The sequence below is a fragment of the Lithobates pipiens genome, unplaced genomic scaffold (genome assembly GCF_037356315.1).
Source record: "Lithobates pipiens isolate NorthernLeopardFrog02 unplaced genomic scaffold, aLitPip1_a1.2 Scaffold_23, whole genome shotgun sequence".
Classification (NCBI taxonomy): domain Eukaryota; kingdom Metazoa; phylum Chordata; class Amphibia; order Anura; family Ranidae; genus Lithobates; species Lithobates pipiens.
The window spans coordinates 154,838,969-154,860,322 of NW_027507785.1; the positions used below are offsets into that span (position 1 = coordinate 154,838,969).

At 44.8% G+C, this 21,354-nt stretch overlaps 1 protein-coding gene across 1 annotated transcript in view; it reads left to right on the forward strand.

Moving 5' to 3' along the window:
• The window catches only part of GUCY2C (guanylate cyclase 2C), a 1,344,189-nt gene that overhangs the window by 403,963 nt on the left and 918,872 nt on the right, over positions 1–21,354 (forward strand). Inside the window, exons 10-11 of the mRNA XM_077452503.1 lie at positions 18,651–18,762; positions 18,843–18,924. Coding sequence (XP_077308629.1) covers positions 18,651–18,762; positions 18,843–18,924 — 194 coding nt within the window. The remainder of the gene's footprint in view (positions 1–18,650; positions 18,763–18,842; positions 18,925–21,354) is intronic.

Here is a 21,354-nt window from a genome sequence, read left to right on the forward strand (position 1 = left end):
TAGAGGGTTGATTATAGCGCACTATTATCACTTACATTTTGTTACCACGGTGTCAGAGCACTTCTGAGTAGTTGCAGCTTGATCATTTGGTCATCCTTTATATTATATAAATCAGCGCTTTAGTAATACTTTCACAACTTTGCACAGACTTGAATTAATGGCTGAACCTCACCAACCAACATACTGCCCTGATCAACTAGGGAATGAGTAATGCTCCATACACACGGTTGGAAATTCTGATGGAAATAGTCCGATCGGATTATGTTGTTGGAATATCCGATAGTGTGTGGGCTCTATCGGACTTTTTCTGTCAGAATTTCCGATGGAAAAAGTTTGAGAACTGGATCTAAAATTTTCCGACAACAAAATCCGATCAGACTTTTTATGATTGTGTGTAGAGAATTCCGGTGCACAAAGTGCCACACATGCTCAGAATAAATTACGAGACAAAAGCTATTGGCTACTGGCCTCTATGTAATCCTGTCGTAGGCAACGAACGTCACCTTGTTCCGAACAATTGTATTGGCTGTGACGTGTAGAAGGGCCACCGCGGTGGTTTCTAACATAGTCACGTCGTCCATTTTGTACGTAACCTCGTTCTGAATGATTGGATTTTCCGACAACTTTGTGTGATCATGTGTATGCAAGACAAGTTTGGGCCAAAATCCGTCAGAAAAAATCTGATGGATTTTGTGGTCGGAATGTCCAACTGCATAAGACAAATGCATTCTAACAGCTGGTCACTGACCCATTCCTTTAGTATCTGGCAGCAATATTCTTTTTCCTCTGTCACCAGCAAAGAAAAGTATACAACCTCCTCCGGATGCATCTTGCCACGAACAACAGCAGAGCCAAAATGGATTCCTTGTGCAGCCACTTCTGGTCCAGGCTGGCCTTGATGTTAGTAACTGATGTGACCAAAAATGTGTGGACTGCCTCAGAGAATGCCAGGCACAAGTAGTGTAAAAAATATAATTTATTTAAAAGATAAGTGAATAACAAAGATGTAAATGCACCTCTAACATACCAAACTGTGTAAAACAAACCAAATAACTTTCAGGGGGGAGGAGGGTGCAGTTACCTGGATAATCCAGGTATCTGCACCCACTTCCGGGCAGACCGACGCAGACCCCCCCGCCCCCCGTTGTGTTCTGGGAAACACACAGTTCCCAGGACACAGCGGGGACCAGAAGAGACGCGCAGCGCGACTCGCGCATGCGCAGTAGGGAACCGGGCAGTGAAGCCGCAACACTTCACTTCCCGATTCCCTGACAGAGGATGGCGACGGGGGCAGCAGCGAGACGAGCGATCGCTCGTCATCTGCCGCCGACATCGCTGGACCCTGGGACAGGTAAGTGTGATTTTATTAAAAGTCAGCAGTTGCAATATTAGTAGCTGCTGGCTTTTAATATTTTTTTTTTTTTTTAGGTGCAGAACCACTTTAATCAGATCAGGGAAAACACAAATATATTTAAGTTATTCTCAAACTGTTTAGACATCATCAGGGGGAATGATTCCGGCAGACCATTCGATCGTGTGTGGGCTGCAGCGGACTTTTGATTTGCAAAAGTCTGACAGACTTTAGAAATGGGGGGGGGGAGATAGAGATAGAGAGATAGAGAGAGAGAGAGAGAGAACTGTGGGTGAAGCCACATTGTGGGAAGAGTGGGAGGGGCTGCCCTACACACGATGCATGGAAATTTTCACAAGTGAGACAGACTTCACTATATGCTGCTTTATTTCCATTTGGTGATGATATCCTCTTGATTGGGCGAGACGCCCACTGACTTCTGGAAGTTTACTGCTTTGTTGTTGCCTGGGACAAGTGAATGGATGCTAGCTTTGCAGTGTATTTTAACCATCTACTTACTGGTGATTGACGAGTTCAGATGCGATCCCTTGGGAAGTTATTAATCAATGCCTATCACTTGCTGATATCTGGTAAGCAAATTTGATTCTCATGTGGTGTGCTTCTCTATACTCACACTGAAAACTGGTAAAGGGATTATCATCTTTTAGTCTTTCAATACTTTAAACACTGTTGCTTTCTATTAGCACCGCATGTGGACTTTTTATGTTTTTATATTTGCTTATCAACAAATAGTGCTGGCTGCTTTCCTCTTCCAATATTAGTACCCTTTTTCAGCATCACAGAAACTCACCTGTTATTATTTTTTAGAGATTGTTATGCCCCTCACTACACGTGACTGAGGTGTATTTGGGCACACTGATAACTCCTCTCATACCAATGCATTCCAGTAGGCGCAGAATCCCTTTGAACGTTTATTGATACAAGATAGAAGAGAGAAGAGTAAAACTGTAACAGATACAAACAAAATGCAATTAATAAAAGATCATACAATTAGTGCCTCCCTATCTATTTATCTGAAGACACAAATAGTAAACATACTGAAGATGGATCCAGATGGCTAGCATAGAACTTAGCAGCCGATGTGCTTGCTTCCAGGGTGAAAGGCAAAGGGCTGAAGAAGCTGACGCAAGGCCTGATGGGATTGAAAGTATGGAGGCTTGCATGTACCAAATCTAACCAGCTATACTACATGACTACATTGAAATAGATATAACACTGTTATACAAAATGGCCACTAGATGGCAGCATAGATTAATCTAATTAAACCAAAAAATCTGTAGAAAGATTACAAGCCTTATTAACGAAGGCATGACACTCTCCGCCTGGTTTCGCACGGATACCACATATCATGGAACTCCGGAGGAGAGTAACAAAATAAGTTCAGAAACAGGTCTGCGAAAAAGTTTAGGCTGGCCTTGCCTAATGACTTTGAGTTCAACTTTCCTGACGTTTCCATCTTCACTGGGAAACATTTGGGTTATCAGACCCATAGGACACTCGTTTCTCCTTGATTGAGAGGCTTTCAAGAGAACGATGGCATCAGGCTCTAAGTTGGGTTTGCTGTCTTGCCATTTGTTTCTGGTCTGTAGATTAGACAAGTATTGTTTCTTCCACTTGTTCCAGAAGGTGTCAGCTAACACTTGTACTCTTTTCCATTGACATCTGTATAAGTCCTTTGGGTCTAGATTGACTGGAGGAGCTGTGATCACCTCAACTTTCTGAGTGAGCAAAGCGGAAGTTGTAAGCAAGAAAAGACCTTCAGGATCATTGGGTATAGATGTCAAGGGTCTGGCGTTCAATACAGCTGATACTTCAACCATTAAAGTTGTCAGAGTCTCATGTGTGAGTTTTGAAATTCCCAATGATAGAAAGATTGAATCTAGGATTCTTCAAGCCATACTAATCATACGCTCCCAGGCACCTCCCATGTGAGAAGAGTGTGTCCATGAAAAATGTCCATGTACAACCCTGTTCTAAAAGGTATCTCTCTACATGTTCTGTGTCAAGGTTTGAAGTGATATTCAATTCTTTGCAAACTCCAACAAAGTTGGTTCCTCTATCAGAGCGTATGTGCTTGACAGGGCCTCTAATAGAGATGAAACGTCTCAGGGCATTGATGAAGCTGGATGTGTCTAAGGACTCAGTTCCTTCTATGTGTACAGCTCTGATGCACATACAAGTAAACATGACAGCTCAACATTTGCTGTTGGCACAGCCTCCTCTGGTTTGTCGTGCGATGACAGCTCAAGGCCCAAACACATCAAGACCGATGTTTGTGAAAGAGGGTTCTGTACTGAGTTGGTCTGCAGGAAGGTTGGCCATTTTCTGGGTTTGAAACATACCACGAAGCTTACGACAGGTGATACATTTGAAAATGGTTTTACTCACAAGTCTCTTGGCTCCCATTATCCAGAGTCCAGCTGCACGCAAGGCTCCTTCAGTGAATAAACGTCCTTGTTGTTTTGTCTGTGTGTAGTAGAGTTCCACAAGTAAAGATGCAACATGGTTATTTGGTATTACGATACAATTGCTTTCACCACTATCAAGTCCTGCATTTGAAAAACGTCCTCCAACTCTTAACAGTCCTTCATTGTCTATAAAGGGGTTGAGTTTCCTCAGAGGGCAGTTCTTTGGAATGTTCTTGTGATTTTGAAGACATTCTAGTGTTACTGCGTAAGTCTCTTGTTGGACAGAGCGGATGTTGGACAGAGCGGATGCCTGTGGCCAATTATAGCTCAGGCTGTGTAGTACACGCCCCAAACAATATAAAGCTGCCAGTGCAAAGGCCTTGTGTAGTGTTCCAGCACCTGCAGGAGTTAGTGGGTGTTGTGTGCCTTCAGCGCAGTATACACCTGTATCTACTCTTTATTGCTGTTCTCTAATTGAGCCATCTGCAGGCGTTAGTGGGTGTTGTGTGCCTCCAGCGCAGTATACACCTGTATCTACATTTATTGCTGTTCTCTGATAGAGCCATCTGCAGGAGTTGGTGGGTGTTGTGTGCCTCCAGCGCAGTATACACCTGTATCTACGTTTATTGCTGTTCTTTAATAGAGCCATCTGCAGGAGTTAGTGGGTGTTGTGTGCTTCCAGCGCAGTATACACCTGTATTTACCTTTATTGCTGTTCTCTAATAGAGCCATCTGCAGGAGTTAGTGGGTGTTGTGTGCTTCCAGCACAGTATACACCTGTATCTATGTTTATTGCTGTTCTCTTATAGAGCCATCTGCAGGAGTTAGTGGGTGTTGTGTGCTTCCAGCGCAGTATACACCTGTATCTACGTTTATTGCTGTTCTCTAATAGAGCCATCTGCAGGAGTTAGTGGGTGTTGTGTGCTTCCAGCGCAGTATACACCCGTATCTACATTTATTGCTGTTCTCCAATAGAGCCATCTTCAGGAGTTAGTGGGTGTTGTGTGCTTCCAGCACAGTAGACACCTGCATCTACCTTTATTACTGTTCTTAATAGAGCTATCTGCAGGAATTAGTGGGTGTTGTGTGTTTCCAGCGCAGTATACACCTGTATCTACCTTTATTGCTGTTCTCTAATAGAGCCATCTGCAGGAGTTAGTGGATGTTGTGTGCTTCCAGCGCAGTATACACCTGTATCTACCTTTATTGCTGTTCTCTTATAGAGCCATCTGCAGGAATTAGTGGGTGTTTTCTGCTTCCAGCACAGCACAATATACACCTGTATCTACCCTTTATTGCTGGTGTTCTCTAATACAGCCATCTGCAGGAATTAGTGGGTGTTGTGTACCTCCAGCACAGCATACACCTGTATCTACCCTTTATTGCTGTTCTCTAATAGAGCCATCTGCAGGAATTAGTGGGTGTTGTGTGCCTCCAGCACAGCATACACCTGTATCTACCCTTTATTGCTGTTCTCTAATAGAGCCATCTGCAGGAATTAGTGGGTGTTGTGTGCCTCCAGCACAGCACAATATACACCTGTATCTACCCTTTATTGCTGGTGTTCTCTAATACAGCCATCTGCAGGAATTAGTGGGTGTTGTGTGCCTCCAGCACAGCACAATATACACCTGTATCTACCCTCTATTGCTGGTGTTCTATAATAAAGGCATCTGCAGGAGTTAGTGGGTGTTGTGTGCCTCCAGCACAGCACAGTATACACCTGTATCTACCCTCTATTGCTGGTGTTCTATAATAAAGGCATCTGCAGGAGTTAGTGGGTGTTGTGTGCCTCCAGCACAGCACAGTATACACCTGTATCTACCCTTTATTGTTGGTTTTCTATTATATAGGCATCTGCAGGAGTTAGTGGGTGTTGTGTGCCTCCAGCACAAATTACACTACCCAATTGGTGGTTTTCCCATCTCCCTGCAGGCCATTACCATGTCTGGAAGGCCAACAAGTAGAGGCAGACAGGCACGAACCAATAAAAGAGGGAAAGCAGGCTCTGTGTCTAGAGACAACAGTGCTGTTCGTGGACGCGGTGCATCGTCATCAGCACGTGGCCATGGGACATGTTTGTCCTTATTTTCAGCAGGTGGACGTGTTGAGCCGCATCATACCGAAGACTTGGTAGATTGGATGACCAAGCCCTCTTCATCCTCCTCATCCTCTCTCACCCAGGCTCAGGGTACTAGCAAAGCAGCTGCCAACGCATCCTCTTCCCTCGTCTCAATGTCATCATCAGTCACTCCTTCCCTAGACCCACCATGTCCTCCTGAGGAGTCCCCCGAACTGTTTGAGCACAGTGTTGGGTACATGCTCCAGGAGGATGCCCAGTGTTTTGTAGGCCATGATGATGATACTCAGCTAGAGGAAGGCAGTAGCATGAATGCAGAGAGAGGGGATGTTCAAGAAGGACAGCAATCTGGCAGTCATGTTCCACAAGCTGCAGCATACTGCCAAGTTTGCTCCAGTGATGAAGAGGGATGGGCATGATGAGGTCACTGACTCCGCGTGGGTGCCTGGTAGGAGAGAGAAGGAGGAGGCACATCTCCAATGAGGCAGGATGCCCTCCGGGGGCCAGCTTATTGGTAGTACACCGACTGAATCACACCACAGAGCTCCGCCTGTGCAGGGTGTTGCCTCTGCGCGTTATTCTAAAAGTTCTTTGGTGTGGGCCTTTTTTTGAGACTAGTGCATCAGATCGCACCGCTGCTATTTGCAACATATGTCTCAAGCGGATCTTGCGTGCCCAAAACATCAGCCGCTTGGGCACCACATGCTTGACCAGATATATGTTGACCTGCCATGCAGCTCGTTGGCAAGCTTACCTCAAAGACCCACACCAAAGAACAAAGCGGACCTCTCCTTGCTCCTCATCAGCTGGGATCTCCAACCCCACTAGACCTTCAGTCCTCTCTGAAACCTGCACTGAGAGGAATGAAGGTGTAGAATTAGGTGTGTCACAGCCAAGTGTTTGCGGGCACTCTGCTAGCAGTACACCCACGTCTGATTGTAGCAGGCAAATTTCCCTGCCCCAGCTGCTGAACCGTAGAAAGAAGTTCACTCCCCGTCATCCACATGCCCAGCGGTTGAATGCTAGCTTGGCTAAATTGCTAGCACTTCAACTGCTGCCTTTTCAGTTGTTAGACTCGGCCCCCTTATGTCAGTTTGTGCAATGTGCGGTTCCTCAGTGGCAGGTCCCCAAACGCCACTTTTTCTCACGGAAGGTGATTCTGGCTCTCTACCAGCATGTGGAAGGCAATGTCTTTGCCTCGCTGGACAGGGCAGTCAGCCGTAAGGTGCATATTACTGCTGACTCATGGTCCAGCAGGCATGGACAGGGACGTTACCTGTCTTTCACGGCCCATTGGGTCACTCTTCTGGCAGCTGGGAAGGATGCAGAACAAGGTGCAGTAGTGTCGGAGGTTGTTCCCTCCTCCTCTACACCCCCTCCTCTTCTTCTTCCTCCATGGCCTCTTCCAGTGCTCTGTCCTCGGAAACCAGCGGTGCTCCGTAGGCGTTCAAGGGGCTACGCAAGTACGCAGGCAAAACAATGCTATGCCGTGCTTGGTTTGTTTGGGGGACAGGAGCCACACTGGGGCAGATATTTTGTCAGCTCTGCAGGGGCAGGCTGAGAGGTGGTTGACGCCATGCCAGCTTAAGCCAGGAACGGTGGTTTGCGGCAATGGCACCAACCTGCTCTCCGCCCTCCGACAGGGACAACTGACCCATGTGCCCTGTGTGGCTCACGTCCTTAACCTGGTGGTGCAGCGGTTCTTGGGCAGGTACCTGGGCTTACAGGATGTCCTGAAGCAGGGCAGGAAAGTCTGAGTGCATTTCCGCCGATCATTTAATGGCAGTGCTTGGCTGGCTGAGCTCCAAAAAGAGTTCAACCTGCCCAGAACTGCCTTATATGCGACATGCCCACTGGGTGGAACTCAACGTTGGCCATGCTGCAGCGGCTGCACACACAGCAGAGGGCCATCAATGAGTACCTGTGCGACTACGGCACCAGGACAGGGTCAGGGGAGCTCGGTTTTTCCCCACCACGCCAGTGGGGCATGATCAGGGATTCATGCACTGTCCTGTCACCATTTGAGGAGGCCACAAAAATGGTGAGCAGTGACAGTGCATGCATCAACGACACTGTACCTCTTGTCCACCTGTTGTAGCATATGCTGCATGGAATAATGGACAGGGCACTTGAGGCAGAACAGAGGCAGGAAGAGGAGGACTTCCTTGCCTCTCAAGGCCCCCATTATCCAGACAGTGTTCCTGCTGTCCCTCCCATCACACAGGAGGAGGAGGAGGAGGAGGAGGAGGAGGATGATTGTGTCAGCATGGAGGTGGAGCCTGGAACTCGGCATCAGCAGTCTTGTAGGGATGATTTACAGTCCCAAGAAACCCGTGGACTTCTACGTGGCTGGGAGGAGGTGGCTGCGGATCATGTTGTCCTTAGTGACCCAGAGGACTCCGGACCGAATGCCTCAGCTAACCTACGCTGCATGGCCTCCCTGATCCTGAAAAGCCTGCGGAAGAATCCTTGTATTCTTCGGATCAAGGAGAGGGACCATTACTGGCTGGCCACTCTCCTTGATCCACGGTACAAGGGTAAGGTTGCTGACCTTCTCTTGCCATCGCAGAGGGAGCAGAGGATGAGACATCTCCAGGAGGCCTTGCAGAAAGGTCTGTGCAACGCGTTCCCAGAGACTGGGAGGTTACAAACTCCTGGTCCTGGACAACGTGTTGCTGAGGCTTCGGTCAGAAGGAGCTGTGAAGAAGGTGGCCATCTGACCGATGCGTTCAGACAATTTTTTAGTCCGCAGCCCCAAGGTATGATCGGTTCCAGCAACCATCGCCAGCGTCTGATTTACATGGTGCAGGAATACCTAGGGGCAAGGTTAGACTTGGACACCTTTCCCACCGAAAATCCTCTGGCTTACTGGGTCTTAAGAATGGATCACTGGCCAGAGCTTGCACAGTATGCAATTGAGCTACTGGCCTGTCCTACATCCAGCGTTCTTTCGGAATGCACCTCCAGTGCTGCTGATGGCTTTGTAACCGATCACAGGGTGCGCCTGTCCACCGACTCGGTTGATCGACCTACCTTCATAAAGATGAATCAGTCTTGGATCACCACCAGCTACCAAGCACCTGAAGCTGATGTAACCTAATAATTTTTTTTGAAATGTCACATCCCTTCAAGACTGACTATGCTGATGCTGAGTGACTGTCCTGTTATGTTTACTGACTATCCTCTTCCTCCTCAATGATCCCGCTGATATCTTGGAAGAACATTTTTGGTTCTGGGTGATGCCACCGGCCCAATTTTTCAGCCCCTGTTTAACAGGGGCGTGTAATTACAATTTTTGATGCAATGCTTTTCAGCAGTGCTCATTCCTGCACTCCAAATAGAGTATATGGGAGAGGTTGCAGCGTTGTGGCATCTGCACCAGTGCCACCAGCCCAATTTTTCAGCCCCTGTTTAACAGGTGTAGGGGGTGGAATGAATTACACTGGCAGGCTTCTCTCCTATGAGGAATCTGTTGGTGCAAGGCTGAAATAGGGATGGACACCCACCTTCTAGTGTCTTTGTAAAGAGAGAGTTCACACTGGTTGGTTTGTGAAAACACTCCCTAGGCATACCTTGCCTATGATGACCTATCCCAAATCTAGCTTCAGGGGATAAGGGGAGCTGTGGGGACCATTGATTTGTTTTCTTACCTTGTGAACTCTGATGATGTCCCTCCCAAGGAGAAGCGCTATCTTAGCTTGGGGATCCAGTTCAGGGATGAGATGTGCTATGCCCTTCAGATGTCCGTGATGACATGTCACCTTTGGTGTAGGGATTTCCTCTCTGTCTGTTGGGAACTGATTGCACTCGATTAGAGTTGGCAGATGCAGGGTTGTCTGACCCTCAAAGGATTCGATTTGGTAGCCAATGGCTCTTCTCCCAGTTTCTTCACTTACCCCTATACAAGTCTTGAGTAGGTATGAAGAGCCGGCTTCCTTGATTTTGAAGGTGTGAAAGAAGGCTGATCTGTCGAGTGATCTGTTGCTATGATCGTCCAGGATCACATATAGCTTCACTGCTTTTTCTCTGCGACCCATGGGGTAAACTGTAGCAAGACACATCTTAGAGCAGGATTTGTTAGACAGACCTTCTCCACAGACTTGGGTGCACTGGGGTGTAACTACAGGAGGTACTGTGTCTTGTTGCTCCCCGCCATGCCCTTTCACCCGGGGTGAGGGGATAAGAGTCCATGGCGCTGGCCCTGGATGTAGAGCTGTGGTGTGCTCTGTGCTGTTGCACTCAGAGCAGTTGATGCTCACCTTACAGTCTTTCCCAAGGTGAGAAGTTTATGAGCAGCACCTGTAACCAATTCTGTTTTCTTTGAGGAAGGTTCTGTGATCTTGGAGAGTTTCTCTAAAACCTCTGCACTTTAAGAACGAATGAGGCTTCTTGTGAAGAGGACAGTCTCTACTTGTATTCTGAACTGGAGATACACTTGTTTTGCGTACTGCAACAGGTGCGTCTTTGAAGTTACGAGTTAGAGCAGGCTTACTTGACCTAGGGAAAGCAGAGTCAGATGATGAGATGTCAAAACTAGGATCATTTTTAACCTTTGCTTGATGGCGAATAAAGTCCATGAAATAAGAAAATGTTGGGAAGGGGACATTGTGCCTTTGCTTGTAGTTGGAGCCTCATGTAACCCAGGTTTCTTGAAGCCTGTAAGGTAGCTTTTGCACTATAGAGTTAATGCCACAGGCTGTATCCAGAAAGGCAAGGCCTGGCAAGTCTCCTTCTGCTTTGGCTATTTGGAGTTCTGTCATTAGGTCACTCAATTCTCTCAGCTTCTGGTAGCCTTTGTTAGGAATCTTGGGAAAGTCTTCTATTCTTTTAAAAAGAGAGTTTTCTATCATTTCTAGGGAACCGTAACATTCATCAATTCTCTCCCATATCATGCTCAGCCCTTTGGTTGGGTAATTAATGTTAATGTCTCTGATTTTCCTTGTATGCTCTGATGACTCATTCCCCAGCCAATTGACTAAAAGATCGGCTTCTTCACTTGCCTTTAAATTAAGATCCCTATTTGCAATTCTGAAGGATGAACGCCATGCTCTATAACTTTCAGGGCGATCGTTAAACTTTACAAGTCCCTTTGCTAACAGTTCACATTGTGCTAAGAACTTGAAGAAATCTGACATACCTTGATCGTTGTGTGAGTAGCTAGGAGGTGCTCTGTTGTGCCAGGAACTTGGTGGGTAGTTGTAGTTATCGGAGATACTGTCGCTGTGTCTTTTAACCCATCGTTCTTCATTTTTGATTTGGTTAACTGTGACGTAATGTTTTGATAGCCTGGATGCCGAATGTGCTGAAAACTGATTGAGTGCGGGTTTACTTTCTTGATGATGTAAGGCGCGTGAATGGCAAAGGTTGATTCCGCTCTCGCGCTGTAAGCGGGCAGTTGTCTGGTTCAGCGTATCTAAAATTAAATAAATAAATGCGGCGCTACCTAAAAATGCATAAATATAAATAAATAAAAAGTGGAATGTCCAAATGGGACTATAGTGCAAATGGGATACTATCCCACTACAGTGATAAATGGTGAAATAGCGAATAAAGCATGTATTGTGCAATAAAATTAAAACCCTGCATACATATTCCAAGTGAATACAGGAATACAAATAAAGTTAAAAAATATGTGCAAAAAATATATATAATATCAATCCAGTGGCTGTGTGCAAAAATGCAATAATAGCAAGTGATTGTCCACAGAACATGCATAAATATTTATAAACTTTTAAAAAACACAAAGTCCATGCAAAGAATGTAGAAGTGATTTCCAAAGGTGCCAATCCACTGCAAACTTCAGTGCCTATTATGTGCACCACCTATTTCCCCCAGCCTCTCACCTCCAATGAATGGTAAAAGGGCGCTGTATGTAAAAATGCTGCTGAGTCCTTGTCCATCCAGCCTCAGTATTCTACCGCTGTTAGTGTATCGCTGTATATTGCTGTGTGCTAGCAGTTATTATTCTCCCAATTTCTCCAAAGGTATCCAGTAAGTATGGAATGGAAGAAGACAAGGGGGGCTTTCATGTGTAGAATTTTAGATCGAACAGCAGCCCAGCCATATTGGATCATTCCAGTCAGAAGGAAGAAAGAAATGACTGCAGATCCAGAACTTCCGATTGCCTTTTATATTGTTTCACAAAGATAACACCAAAGACACCAAACTATGGTCATGTGGACGCATTTCACACATACATCTTGTGCTCATTCCAGTCATCTTATGTCAACAGCATATGCTGTTGACATAAGATGACTGGAATGAGCACAAGATGTATGTGTGAAATGCGTCCACATGACCATAGTTTGGTGTCTTTGGTGTTATCTTTGTGAAACAATATAAAAGGCAATCGGAAGTTCTGGATCTGCAGTCATTTCTTTCTTCCTTCTGACTGGAATGATCCAATATGGCTGGGCTGCTGTTCGATCTAAAATTCTACACATGAAAGCCCCCCTTGTCTTCTTCCATTCCATACTTACTGGATACCTTTGGAGAAATTGGGAGAATAATAACTGCTAGCACACAGCAATATACAGCGATACACTAACAGCGGTAGAATACTGAGGCTGGATGGACAAGGACTCAGCAGCATTTTTACATACAGCGCCCTTTTACCATTCATTGGAGGTGAGAGGCTGGGGGAAATAGGTGGTGCACATAATAGGCACTGAAGTTTGCAGTGGATTGGCACCTTTGGAAATCACTTCTACATTCTTTGCATGGACTTTGTGTTTTTTAAAAGTTTATAAATATTTATGCATGTTCTGTGGACAATCACTTGCTATTATTGCATTTTTGCACACAGCCACTGGATTGATATTATATATATTTTTTGCACATATTTTTTAACTTTATTTGTATTCCTGTATTCACTTGGAATATGTATGCAGGGTTTTAATTTTATTGCACAATACATGCTTTATTCGCTATTTCACCATTTATCACTGTAGTGGGATAGTATCCCATTTGCACTATAGTCCCATTTGGACATTCCACTTTTTATTTATTTATATTTATGCATTTTTAGGTAGCGCTGCATTTATTTATTTAATTTTATCCACGTATTTTTGGTGTTGAGATCACCGTTTTTTGCTGGCTGCTTCCTGTGAATGAAATTTATATTCATTTAGTCCTATAGTTAACTGCTAGGTGGAGCGCATTAGTATTTCTTTATATAACTGGTTCAGCGTATCGCTGCACATATTCTGAGGTACGCTTTGTACTGTCGTCAGGGACGGATTTTTTTTCAAGTACGTTGCTGAGTCGCTCACTGGTGGGCCTTGCAAGTTCTTCTAAGATATCTGCCTCGGCTGCAGCAGCCTCTGATTCCTTCTCTGCAGCAAGTTCCTATAATGCAGTTTCCATGTGTAACTTTTCTAATTTAAGTTGCATTTGCATCTCTTTTTCAGCGAACGCAACTTTTACTTTGGCCTCCTTTGCCGCAAAGTCAGCTTTTACTTTTGCAGATTCCGCCTTTGTGTGGCAATGGCGATTGTTTCGCTTTTCACTGACCTCCTTGTACTCATGGAGTAAACTTCTGACCTTGTCGCGAAGTGCTCTGACTTCGTCTGTGACATGGTGTCTGGCTATATGGAAGCTGATAACACTGCTGTCTTACTGGCGTTCTGTATGCTAGCTGTGCTTAGAAGCCTTTGTTTTACTGTTAGTACCGTTTTACTAATGCCCCTCACTGCACGTAACTGAGGTGTATTTGGGCATACTGATAACTCCTCTCATACCAATGCATTCCAGTAGGCACAGAATCCCTTTGAACTTTTATTGATACAAGATAGAGTAAAACTGTAACAGATACAAACAAAATACAATTAATAAAAGATCATACAATTAGTGCCTCCCTATCTATCTAGCTGAAGACACACATAGTAAACATACCGAAGATGGATCCGGATGGCTAGCGTAGAACTTAGCAGCCGGTGTGCTTGCTTCCAGGGTGAAAGGTAAAAGGCCGAAGAAGCTGATGCAAGGCCTGATGGAATTGAAAGTATGGAGGCTTGCATGTACCAAATCTAGCCAGCTATACTACATGACTACATTGAAATAGATATAACACAGTTATACAAATGGCCACTAGATGGCAGCATAGATAAATTTAATTAAACCAAAAAGTCAGTAGAAAGATTATAAGCCTTATTAACCAAGGCATGGCAGAGATACTTAAAAAAAAAAAAAAAACCTTGTGAATTAGGCATGTTTATATACAAAAAAGTAAGACCAATCTTATAATTAAGGTCAGAGTAATGCCTCATACACACGATCAAACAATCTGGTGCAAAAGTCCGGCGGACTCAAGTCTGCTGGATAATCCGCCCGTGTATAGGCTCCGGCGGACTTTTTTTACCTTTTTTACTGTCCGCCGGACTTTCCGAACGAGCTACTTGCCCACACACGGTACTTTTGCAGCTGACTAATATGGAGTACTAAGTCTGCCGTACTTTTGAAATGAACGGACTCGCCCACACACGCGGAGGAAAGTCCGCTCATTTTGAGCGCGTCTCCAGGTAGCCGGGACCAGCGAAGGAGGCGTCGCTGGCCCGTCACCTGGTATGGACTTAAAAGGGAATCCCTACGCTGAAAAATCGGCATGGGGGTCCCCCACTTGGTCCATATCAGACCCTTATCCGAGCACGCTACCCGGCCGGCCAGGAAAGGGGGTGGGGACGAGCGAGCGCGCCCCCTCCTGAGCCGTACCAGGCCGCATGCCCTCAACATGGGGGGGTGCCTTGGTGAAGGGGGGGCCGCGTGGCCCCCCCACCCCAAAGCACCTTGTCCCCATGTTGATGAGGACAAGGGCCTCTTCCCGACAACCCTGGCCGTTGGTTGTCAGGGTCTGCGGGCGGGGGGCTTTTCGGAATTCGGGAGCCCCCTTTAATAAGGGGGCCCCCAGGTCCCGGTCCCCCACCCTCTGTGAATGAGTATGGGGTACAATGTACCCCTACCCATTCACCTGTGGAAAATTAAAAAAAAAACAACACACAAGGGTTAAAATGGTTTATTGCACAGCTCCGGGGGTCTTCTTCCATCTTCGGGGGTCTTCTCGCCGGACTCCTCCGCTATCTTCTGCTAGCTCTTTTACTAGCGGAGGAGCCCGGCTTTCTTCTTCTTCGCCGCCGCCCTCTTCTTCCGACTTCGGGGGTCTTGTCCCCCTCTTCGGGGGTCTTGTCCCCCCTCTTCGGTTCTTCTTGCCGGGCCACCGCGCCTTCTGCTAGCTCTTTTACAAGCGGTGGCCCGGTCTTCTGTCGCAGCTGCCGCTGTTGCCGCCTTCTGTTCTTCTCTTCTTCTCTTCAGATGTTGCCTCGTCGCATCCTCCGCTCACAATGGCACGGACGTGATGCGCGGCGACCTATATAGGAACATCACCGGATGATGTCCCCGCCCATTATGATGTCACAGTCCCAGCATCCTCTGGGACTGTGACATCATAATGGGCGGGGACATCATCCGGTGATGTCCCTATATAAGTCGCCGCACGCCACATGTCCTGTCATAGCACTTTGATAGACAGATCACCCGAACCAGGATTAGACGGGCGATCTGTTTATCAAAGTGCCCGGAAAAGGGGGAGGGGCTGTATATGACAGCGCACAGCGGGGAACACACAGCTATTGAATTGAAAGCTGCTATGTTCCCCGCGCTCTGATCAACCAGGCAGTGGCAGCGGCTCTCCTCTCTCTTCCCCTACACAGTTAGGCTTCATTGGGGACACATGGCTGCATTGGGGACACATAGTTGCAATGGGGACACATGGCTGCATTGGGGACATATGACTGCATTGGGGACACATGGCTGCAATGGCACACGTGGCTGCAATGGGGACACATGGCTGCATTGGGGACACGTGACTGCAATGGGGACATATGACTGCATTGGGGATATATAGCTTCATTGGGGATACATAGCTGCAATGGAGATGCATAGCTGAAATGGGGACACAGGCTGCATTGGGGACAGATAGCTGCAATGGGGACACATGGCTGTAATGGGGACACATGATTGCATTGGGGACACATAGCTTCATTGGGGATACATAGCTGCAATGGGGACACATAGCTGCAATGGGGACACAGGCTGCATTGGGGACATATAGCTGCAATGGGGACACATGGCTGCATTGGGGACACATAGTTGCAATGGGGACACATGGCTGCAATGGGGACAGATGGCTGCATTGGGGACACATGGCTGCAATGGGGACACATGGCTGCATTGGGGAAACATGGCTGCAATGTGGGCACATGGCTGCATTGGGGACACATGGCTGCAACGGGGACACATGACTGCATTGGGGACACATAGCTTCATTGGGGATACATAGATGCAATTGGGGACACATAGCTGCATTGGGGACACAAATCTGCATTGGGGATACATAGCTGTAATGGGGACACATAGCTGCATTGGTGACACAGGCTGCATTGGTGGACACAGGCTGTATTGGTAACTCAGGCTGCATTGGCAGACACAGTCTGCACTGGTGAACACAGGCTGCATTGGTGGACACCGGCTGCATTGGTGGACACCGGCAGGCTGCATTTTTGGGCATGGATAAAGTTGTTGTTAATATTATTTTTATAACTTAATTCTGCATAAAACCTTTAAGTGTCATTTCATTAGATAATTTATAAGGGTGTGTTTAGGGGCGGGAATAAGGCATGGCATGGTAGGGTTTGGTGGGGCAACTGGTGACGTGCAACCCTTGAGGCCTGGCTAGTAGCTCAGGACTTGAAATTTTGAGCCCTGATTTAGAGTATATGCTAATTACCTTAGCGCCACTATTTACTGTTTTGGTTTTCACGATAAGCCTGTTATGATGTTTAAAAAAGCACCCAATCTTAGAAATCAGCCTCAAACGTAGTTGAACGATCCAGACAATTAAAGGGACTGTAAAGTAAAAATTTTAATTTTTTTTAAATAACAAACATGTTATACTTACCTTCACCGTGCAGCTCGTTTTGCACAGAGTGGCCCCGAACCTGCTCTTCTGGGGTCCCTCGGCGGCTGTCTCTGCTTCCTCCCACAGGTACTTCTCACGTTCATGCGAGCTCCCCCGCATGGTGAGAAGCACCTGCGGGCGCGCTCCCATGATACAGCCGGCGGCTATAGGCTGCGCTGCTTTCAAGCCATCCACTCCAGCCAATAAGTTGCCAGGATGAAATGGGGAAAAGGACGGCAGGGGCGAGCGCGGGATTTTCGAGGGGTCAGGTAAGTAAAAGGGGGGGGGGGACTGGGGGCGCCGGCAGTGTGAGATGTTTATTCACCTTAATGCATAGAATGCATTAAGGTGAAAAAACATTTACCTTTACAACCCCTTTAAGTATATTTGGAAGTCTAGAGGGTTTTCCCCTGACATTTGTTTCTAAAACTACTAAAAGGACACCATTTAACATAAAACTTGCTCGACCAAGTGTGTGGTAACTCCTGCAGTGCTGTGTGATGCTGTTCTAAATTTCTCTGAATGTAATTTTTACTTCTTTTTGTAAAAAAACTGTCTAATGGGCTTGTGATAATTCTCGAAAAACATCAAATCAACTATGCGTAGATATAGTGAAGTTACTAGTGTTTCCTTCCCCTTTTGTTTGCCTTTGTTTATCTCTATATTGCGATTTTCCTTGCTTTTCTCATACTTTTAAAACCTGTGCAATGCTGTAACATACTGGAGTTCACCGTTAGACCAGAGCACCAAAGCACTAATGAAATGTTGATGATTTGAAATTATTATCTCCGATATTTTTTCATGAAGAAATAATATAATAATAAGCTTAATTACTCATCTGTTGTAAAGTGAAAGAAAGGTCTTGTTTTTATCTATAAGAATAAAAAACATGGTATACTTACCTGCTCTGTGCAGTTAATTTGCACAAAGCAGCCCATGTCCTTCTCTTCTTAGGTCCCTCTTCTGTGCTCCTGTCCCCTTCCTCCTGTCGAGTGCCTTCACATCAAGCAGCTTGCTATGGGGCACTCAAGCTGAGTCACATTCAGACATGGAGCCGTGGTCCGACCCGCCACCTCTCGGTCCTGACTGGGTAGCTGACTTTGACAGCAGCAGAAGCCTGTGTCACAGCCAATCAGAAGCGAGAGTCTCAGTCTAAGGAGACACTGGTGGACATTGCAAGACAGAGATTGGGCTCAGGTAAGTATTAGGGGGGTGAGGAGGGCTGCTGCACACAGAAGGCTTTTTATATTAATGCACAGAATGCAATAAAATAAAAAAAACCTTCTGACTTTACAACCCCCTTTTAGAAGGCCCATAAAATCTTTCATTGCAGATCCAAAAAATAAGGGGTTCATTCCTCAATTTAGGATACTGAGCATAATTAAGCAAATTATTATTTTCTGCTCATGTGGTCAAACATATCCAGAACCACTGGTTTATAGTACAAATACAGTGCATATTATAAAGCCATGTTTTTCTAGCTATGTACATCTTGTTAAGGATACTTGGCCATCATCAGTGCAGTATAAGAATCATTGGTTTCCATACACTGTACTGATGATGGCCAACTATCCTGAAACAAATGTATGCACAGTTTGCAGAATAAAGCTATCTTTAATATTAGGATGTATATGTGCAGTTGACTACAAGGGCAGAAAGGAATATCTTGCATGGTTCTGCCCACTATCTTAAAATGAGCAATAATACACTTATTTTTGGAGATCTGTGATGATAGAGAAGCCTGCAATTACTTTCTGTTTTAAGAAGGCTCTCACTAATTAAGTGGGTTCTTTTAGGCCCACCTCAAAATAAAAATAACATGTCTGCTTTTCTCATCAGTATACAGAACTTCTTCGGTTTGACACCAGCACCAACGCGACAACTGTAGTGGACTTACACCCTTCATTTATCTGGAAAAATCAAAGACTCCCAAGTGATGTTCCTGGGAGTGGTAAGCTCTTCTCTCCTTTTAAGTCATTGTAGCAATAGACCTTTCTGTGTTTTTATTATGTTTTTTTTATTCTGTTTCAGGTCCTAACATTATGACAATTGCAGTCTTCACTCTGGCAGTTGCTATCATACTTATTCTCATCACTGCACTTCTTGTGTTTCGGTAGGTTTTTAATTAAAGTTTAATTAAGACAAAACTTAACAATCTGCTCTGGAGAAGCAATAGCAGGTACCTTCTGGTGCCTGCGTGTAGTATCAGATTTTATCCAGATTCTCCCTAAACTTTTGTGTGGCCCAAAATGCAAAAGAATTTTTTTTTTTTGCACGGCCCCTCCTCTCGTACACTGCTTGACTGGCTCCTCAGTAGAGGCAGTAGTAAACAGCCAAGTACTCTGCTCAAATGTAACCCCTGACATGGCTGGAGGGCTGTCCAATAGCTTTGTTTTTTTGCATTTCCATTTATCAATTATTAGTAAGCCATTGATAACATTTTCAAATAAAAGTGTTCTACTTTTATTTTGTACAAACTGGCTACAATGCTATATTTGCTATATGCTAATGCTATATCACCTGTTGATTAATTGGGAGGTGGAATAATGTCACGTCAGAGGTCAGGCTGGGAGACCAGTAGCTATAGCTAGAGGGATTCCCACCAACCAACAAGATTGGTACACAAGCAGGTCATCCTGGCAAATAACCTAGGTATAGCAGGTAAGGATCAAACAGAAGTATAAATAAGTAAATCAGGAAATTCATGAGAGGAGCAAAGAGTTCAAGGTTCAAGGCAGGCTTATTCAAGCTGGATGTCTTAGGGCTGGGTTTGTGAGGAAACCTCTGGTGGAATTCTCTTGTTGATCTAGGGGCAGGAACGTTCTCCTCAGGCTCACAATCATTTTCTTCTGACCCATATCATTACCATTTGACCAGATATTGTAATTTGTTCCTAAAGATCCTAGAATTAATCGTTTTTTTCAACACAAATTCTTCTTCACCGTAAACCTCAACAGAAGAAGTAGTTCCAGAAAAAAGTTTTTCCTGAAATGGTTTAAGTAGTGATACGTGAAAAACAGGGTGAATCTTCATACTGTCTGGATGTTTTAAGCAAAAGGTGATCAGATTGATTTGAGCAGAAATCCTACAAACTTTTGGCCCAGTTTAGCAGATGGAACATGAACCTTCAAATTTTTAGTAGATAACCTAACTTTGTCACCCACATGAAATGCAGGAAGTAACCTGCGATTTCTGTACTGTAACAGTCCTAAGCCGCCTTCAGAGTATCAATCAATTTTTCCTGAATCTCCTGTAATGTAGTTAGTTTATTGGTAACAGCAGGAATTGGAAGTGAGATAGCGAGATCAGGAATAAAAACTGGAGATACCTGCTGTTTAACCACTTCAGCCCTGAAAGGATTTACCCCCTTTAATGATGAGGCCATTTTTTGCGAGGCATTTTTTGGGAGGCACTTTACCTGACAATTGCGCGGTCATGTGACACTGTACACAAACAAAATGTATGTCCTTTTTTTTTACTACAAATAGAGCTTTCTTTTGGTGGTATTTGATCACCTCTGCATTTTTTATTTTTTGTGCTATAAACAAAAAAAGGCCAATAATTTTTGAAAAAAACAAACATTTTTTTTTTACTTTTTACTATAATAAATATCCAAAAATGTAAAAAAAAAATATTCTTCATCAGTTTAGGCCAATATGTATTCTTCTACATATCTTTGAGAGAAAAAAATTGCAATAAGCGTATATAGATTGGTTTGTTATACCGTCTATAAAATTGGGGATATATTTATGGCATTTTTATTATTATTATTTTTTTTTTTACTAGCGACACTACTACATAGCTTTTTACATCTTTCTTCTAACCAGGCCACCAAAAGGAATGTAATAAAAGTTCTTCTGTCTTAAGCCCCGTACACACGATCAGAAATTTGGGCAGCAAAAGACCGATGAGAGCTTTTGGTCATAAAATGCGATTGTGTAAGATTGAGAGCAATTGCAATTGTTCTCAATTTTTGGGTCGGAGAAAGTTCCTATCCAAAAATGCGTTAGTGTGTATGAAATTCTGATGGGCAAAAACGCATGCTCAGATTCAACTACAAGATGGAAGCTATTGGCTACTGGCTATTGAACTTCCCTTTTCTAGTCCCATCGTACGTGTTGTACGTCACTGAAAGCTTTTCATTGTATCTCCAATCGTTTGTATGCCTCATCTGACTTTTTTTACAAAAAATCTGACTGACCTAGATATTTTTTTCTGATGGAACCCATTTCTATCGGGAAAACTGCTCGTCTGTATGCTGTACCGACGGACCAAAAACGACGCATGCTCTGAAGCAAGTATGAGACGGAAGCGCTTGTGTGGTAAAACTAGCATTCGTATTGGAGCTAGCACATTCCTCACACTGTTAATTCTGTGATATTTTAATGCAGCGTATTCTTTTCTTCTTTATAATGCTAGAAGGATGAAGTTGTTTTGCTGCTCATATTCTCACAAACTGCTTTCTTCATTATTTATCCTCATCTCATGAATAATAATCTATTTTTTTAAAGCCCGATCTCCATAAATAATGTTTCCAATTATG